The 6000-nt window shown below is 38.4% G+C and overlaps 1 protein-coding gene across 17 annotated transcripts in view; it reads left to right on the top strand.

The window, feature by feature from the left end:
* Positions 1–6000, top strand: part of CATSPERE (catsper channel auxiliary subunit epsilon) — a 176387-nt gene that overhangs the window by 86711 nt on the left and 83676 nt on the right. For all 17 annotated transcript variants that reach the window (XR_001885184.1, XR_001885185.1, XM_017870387.1 and 14 more), the window contains one exon: positions 2035–2512. Coding sequence is in view for 15 of the 17 variants with exons in the window: in XM_017870387.1 (XP_017725876.1) it covers positions 2035–2512 (478 nt within the window). In the remaining 2 variants the exon portion in view is untranslated. The remainder of the gene's footprint in view (positions 1–2034; positions 2513–6000) is intronic.

The raw sequence follows: 6000 nt of genomic DNA on the forward strand, positions 1-6000 counted from the left end.
ATCCTTGGGAGAGCTATCTCTGCTTTACAGCCTAGCTTCTAGCTTTTTAATCATTGGGTAATTATCTTTACTTTCTCATCTGACGCTGAATTTTGGTGCATCTTCCTCTCTTCCTCCCCTTCTCCTCCTGCCCACTCCACACTCACCTCTCCTTCTCCCTCTCCCTCTCCTTCTGTCTCCTATTTCCCTGTCCCAATTCTGTCAGGGAGGCTGCTTTACACTCTGGGTAGAGGCCACGCATGGCTCAAGGAGAGTTCCTCTCCACTCCCTTACCCAACTCCTCGTCAGGGAGCTGAGAATCCAGAGTGTGGATGGGTTTCTCTCAACTTGCCCAGCTTGATGCCCCTTTCCTGCCTTCAAAGACTTACTACCTTACATTTTGAAGAGACCTTGAATACTTCAAAAGGATCTCTCACCTCACCTGCATGATTATGCCGAAGCATTAAGTGGAGTTACGTGGGAAACGGTTTGTGGGTGAGAGTGAAAACTCACTTCTTGGCTGGGAATCCTTGGAATTCTCATCTATCATGTTTATGGCGTGTCCCTCTTCCCATCTCTCTGACAAGAATGAAAATGGCTGTGGGTTTCTTCTATAGCTCATCATTTTGTTTCTACTCTATTTCTTCTTTAAGAATTGTTTCACTCGTTTCCAGCAACATAAATTCTATACTTTAAAGTGAATCCGCATTTAGCAAAATGACTTTTTATCCCAAATTGTGTCTTTCTTTGGTTACCAGTTTGATATCTGCCTACCTCCTGTTTCATACATTAAGTAAAATGAGGACAGCAAGATGTTTTCAAAAGACTCCTTTTGAATGTCATGTACATAGAAATTACATTTTAAGTAAAAATCCCGAGAAATTAGAAACAGTGTGGAGAGGAGGCAGAGGAGAAGGGAGGCCTTGGACTCATTGATGAAATTAGGCCCACCGAGTTTCAGGCACAGCGGTTTCTGAATACCCTTCCCATCTAACAGCCTATATCCATAAAAGGGTAGAATTCATTTTTCTAAGGTTTTAAGTTTTCTCTTCTCTTTATCTGGTAATCAAAGAATCTAGAATTCCAAAAATGAGTTAATATTTGAAGAGACCTTATATATTGACCTTAGTAAACATCAAGGTCAAAGGGGCACTCCAGGCCAGAGTGATAAATACATAAAGAGAAGGCTGATGTGCTTAAAAGATTTAAAAGGAATTAAAATTTATTGTTCCTATTGATAGAAACAATTTATAAACAAGTAATTGGGATAATTTATCTTTATGGTTATATGTAATATGATCAATTTCTATTTAATATATTTCTATGCCTGAAGTATTATTCAAAAATATATTGAAACGAATCAAACTGTAGTATTTACTACCTTTTATTTTTATGTATTTATTTTTTTTAGAGACAGGGTCTCACTCTATCACCCAGATTGGAGTACAGTGGCATAATCATGGCTCACTGCATCCTTGAACTCCTGGGCTCAAGTGATCCTTCCACCTCAGCCTCCCAAATAGCTGAGACTACAGACACATACTACCACCCCAGCTAGTTTTAACTTTTGTAGAAATGGGGTCTCATTGTGTTACCCAGGCTGGTTTCAAACCACTGACTTCAAGTGATTCTCCTGCCTCAGCCTCCCCAAAGTGCAGGGATTATAGGCATGAAAGCACCACACCTGGTCTCTATTTTTTGAATGTAGCAAACTAGAAGATGGCAGTTGTTAGACCTTGGGAGCTAAGCTATGAGGACACAAAGGTGTAAGAATGATACAATGGACTTCGGAGACTCGGGCGGGAGTGGGGGGGCAGGATGGGAGAGGATGAGGGATAAAAGACCACACATTGGGTAGAGTGTACACTGCTCAGGTGATGGGTGCACCAAAATCTCAGAAATCACTACTAAAGAACTTACTCATGTAACACCACCTGTTCCCCAAAAACCTATTGAAATAAAATTTTAAAAAATAAAATTTAAATTTAAAAAAGAGAAATTGTTAGACCCATCTCTAAAATCGAAGATTTTCTCATCATTTTCATTTTGTCATAGGCTAAAGAAAGAAGAAGCAACTTTGCAGTCTGGACAGAAAATGAAATTTACCTTGAATATATTCTTCTTAAATTTGCCAGATTAGTAACTACCACAGAACTGAAAAACATCCTAAATCTATCAGTAACTGCTACTCTGACTATACACAGTGTTGAGTATACAGGACACCCTCTGGAGATTGCTGTGTTTTTAAGTTATTGCACTATATGTACCGTCACCAAAAAGATTTTCTTAGTGATATATAATGAAGATACAAAACAGTGGGTTTCCCAAGACCTTACATTAGATGCCCCTATTGACAGTGTTTTCATTCCACATTTTATATTTTCAGCACTGCCAGGATTAATACTATGGAACAAGCATAGTATCTACTATTGTTACCATAATTTCACCTTTACTGGGATTTTACAGACACCTGCAGGACATGGAAATCTATCAATGCTATCAAATGGCAGCATTATTCATGAAGTTTTCGTAGGTAAGGCATTCTCAGTCTACTAACGTTAGTCTATATTTTACTATAGACACCTTCCTTATAATGATGTAACACTTTTTAATGTACCAACATGTGGTGTTTTTGACAGCCAAAGGTGCGCTTCTTATCACCTACAAATGAATCGACTTTAAATTCAAGCAACGTTAACTATGATCTCACATAGCAAAAGGGCAAACTCAGTTTCTTTTTGCGGAGGAGAGGGGAGTTTCATTTTAGTCAATCAGTAGATTCTAACTAAGCAATTTATGTACACATCGTATGTGTAGGAGGTGCTGTGGTATTGTGTTACGTTTCCTGGGGCTCCCATAACAAACTACCACAAACTGGATGACTTAAAACAACATAAATGTATTACTTCACAGTTCTGGAGGCTAGAAGTGGAAAATCAAGGTGTTGATAGGGCCATGTTCCCTCTGAAACCTGCAGAGGGAGGTTTTGTGTTGTAAAGCACATATGAAACAGGATTAAATGCGTTTTTTAAACAACCATGAGCCACAGTGATAAGAAGACAAGGTTAGAATGATACATTGGGGATAGATTTTAGAGGATGACAGATACCCAGTTTGAATGTTGTACTGAAGGTCATTCAGAAACAATGAAATATAACACGTTCAAACAATTCGTAAGTTTATGAAGTATGAAGTTAAAGTCCTTCAACTCTCACCATTCTCATTTCCCAAATAACCAACTATTAAGAAACTCCTGTGAGGCCGGGCGTGGTGGCTCATGCTTCTAATGCCAGCACTTTGGAAGGCCAAGGTGGGAGGATCACTTGACCCCAGGAGTTCGAGTCCATCCTGTGCAACATGGTGAGACCTCATCCCTACTAAAAACTTAAAACTGGGCATGGTGGTACACGCCTGTGGCCCCAGCTACTCAGGAGACTGAGACAGGAGGATCACTTGAGCCCAGGAGGTCAAGGCTGCAGTGAGCCATGTTCACATCACTGAACTCCCCAGCCTGGACAACAGAGCAAGATCCTGTCTCAAAAAAAAAAAAAAAAAAACTCCTGTGAGTTTGTCCAGACTTTCAAATAAGCAAATACTAAATATAATGGGCATGTTTTCAAAACAACACATATAATAGATATAAAATTAATGCCATTTTAACTGCTGTGTAATGTTCCACTGTCTATGTACACTACTGTCTAATTAACAGGGGTGCAGATAGATATTTGGATAGATATTAGGCTTCAGTTCTTTTTCTGTTACAAATAATGCATATGTACACACACTGATACGAGTGTTTCTGTAATATAAATTACTGGATATAGAATTCCTGAATCAGAAATTACAAATATTTTAAAAGTTGATAAATCCTTCTCACTTACCCACCAGCAAAGTTTGTCACAGTCTAAACTCCCCCAAAAGTATTGAAAATGTATCATTTTCATATAATCTGTTTAACAGTTACTGGTTATATAGAAGAAAAATGTTAGTCTCATTTTATTGCACATATCTTTTATAATTAGATGTTTTATCTAGTTTCATAAATGTATTGGCCATATTCTGTGAATTTCTATTTTTCTTGTCATTTCGTTATTTGTTTTATTTTTTATTTATTATACTTTAAGTTCTGGGATACATGTGCAGAATGTGCAGGTTTGTTACATAAGTATACACATGCCATGGTGGTTTACTGCACCCATCAACCCATCATCTACATTAGGTATTTCTCCTAATGTTATCCCTCCACTACCCTCCCAACCCCTGACAGGCCTCGGTGTGTGATGTTCCCCTCCCTGTGTCCATGTGTTTTCATTGTTCACCTCCCACTTATGAGTGAGAACGTGTGGTGTTTGGTTTTCTGTTCCTGTGTTAGTTTGCTGAGAACGATGGTTTCCAGCTTCGTCCATGTCCCAGCAAACAACATGAACTCATCCTTTTTTATGGCTGCATAGTATTCCATGGTGTATATGTGCCACATTTTCTTTATCCAGTCTATCATTGATGGGCATGTGGGTTGGTTCCAAGTCTTTGCTATTGTGAACAGTGCTGCAATAAACATAGGTGTGCATGTGTCTTTATAGTAGAATGATTTATAATCCTTTGGGTATATACCCAGTAATGGGATTGCTGGGTCAAATGGTATTTCTAGTTCTAGATCCTTGAGGAATCGCCACATTTTAAAGATCGCCATTCTAACTGGCATAAGACGGTATGTCATTGTGGTTTTGATTTGCATTTCTCTAATGACCAGTGATGATGAGCTTTTTTCCATATGTTTTTTGGCTGCATAAATGTCTTCTTTTGAGAAGTACCTGTTCATATCCTTTGCCCACTTTTTGATGAAGTTATTTTTTCTTGTAAATTTGTTTAAGTTTTTGTAGATTCTGGATATTAGCCCTTTGTCAGATGGATAGATTGCAAAAATTTTCTCCCATTCTGTAGGTTTCCTTTTCACTCTGATGATAGTTTCCTTTTGCTGTGCAAAATCTCTTTAGCTTAATTAGATCCCATTTGTCAATGCTAACTATTGTTGCCATTGTTTTGGTGTTTTAGTCTTGAAGTCTTTGCCCATGCCTGTGTCCTGAATGGTATTGCCTAGGTTTTCTTCTAGGGTTTTTGTGGTGTTAGGTCTTAAGTTTAAGTCTCTAATCCATCTTAATTCTTGTATAAGGTGTAAGGAAAGGATCCAGTTTCAGCTTTCTGCATATGGCTAGCCAGTTTTCCCAACACCATTTATTAAATAGGGAATCCTTTCCCCCTTGCTTGTTTTTGTCAGATTTGTCAAGGATCAGATGGTTGTAGATGTGTGGTGTTATTTCTGAGGCCTCTGTTCTGTTCCATTGCTCTATATTATCTGTTTTGGTACCAGTACCGTGCTGTTTTGCTTACTGTAACCTTGTAGTATAGTTTGAAGTCAGGTAGCGTGATGCCTCCAGCTTTGTTCTTTTTGTTTAGGATTGTCTTGGCTATACGGACTCTTTTTTGGTTCCATATGAAATTTAAAGTAGTTTTTTCTAATTCTGTGAAGAAAGTTAATGGTATTTTGATGGGGATAGCATTGAATCCATAAATTACTTTGGGCAGTGTGGCCGTTTTCACGATATTGATTCTTCCTATCCATGAGCATGGAATGTTTTTCCGTTTGTTTGTGTCCTCTCCTATTTCCTTGAGCAGTGGTTTGTAGTTCTCCTTGAAGAGGTCCTTCACATCCCTTGTAAGTTGTATTCCTAGGTATTTTATTCTCTTTGTAGCAATTGTGAATGGAAGTTCACTCATGATTTGGCTGTTTGTCTGTTGTTGGTGCATAGGAATGCTTGTGATTTTTGTACTTGATTTTGTATCCTGAGACTTTGCTGAAGTTGCTTATCAGCTTAAGGAGATTTTGAGTTCAGACAATGGGGTTTTCTAAATATACAATCATGTCATCTGCAAACAGAGGCAATTTGACTTCCTCTCTTCCTATTTGAATACCCATTCTGTCTTTCTCTTGCCTGATTGCCCTGGCCAGAACTTCCAATACTA

The sequence above is a fragment of the Rhinopithecus bieti genome, unplaced genomic scaffold (genome assembly GCF_001698545.2).
Source record: "Rhinopithecus bieti isolate Rb0 unplaced genomic scaffold, ASM169854v2 scaffold_5132, whole genome shotgun sequence".
Taxonomy (NCBI): Eukaryota; Metazoa; Chordata; class Mammalia; order Primates; family Cercopithecidae; genus Rhinopithecus; species Rhinopithecus bieti.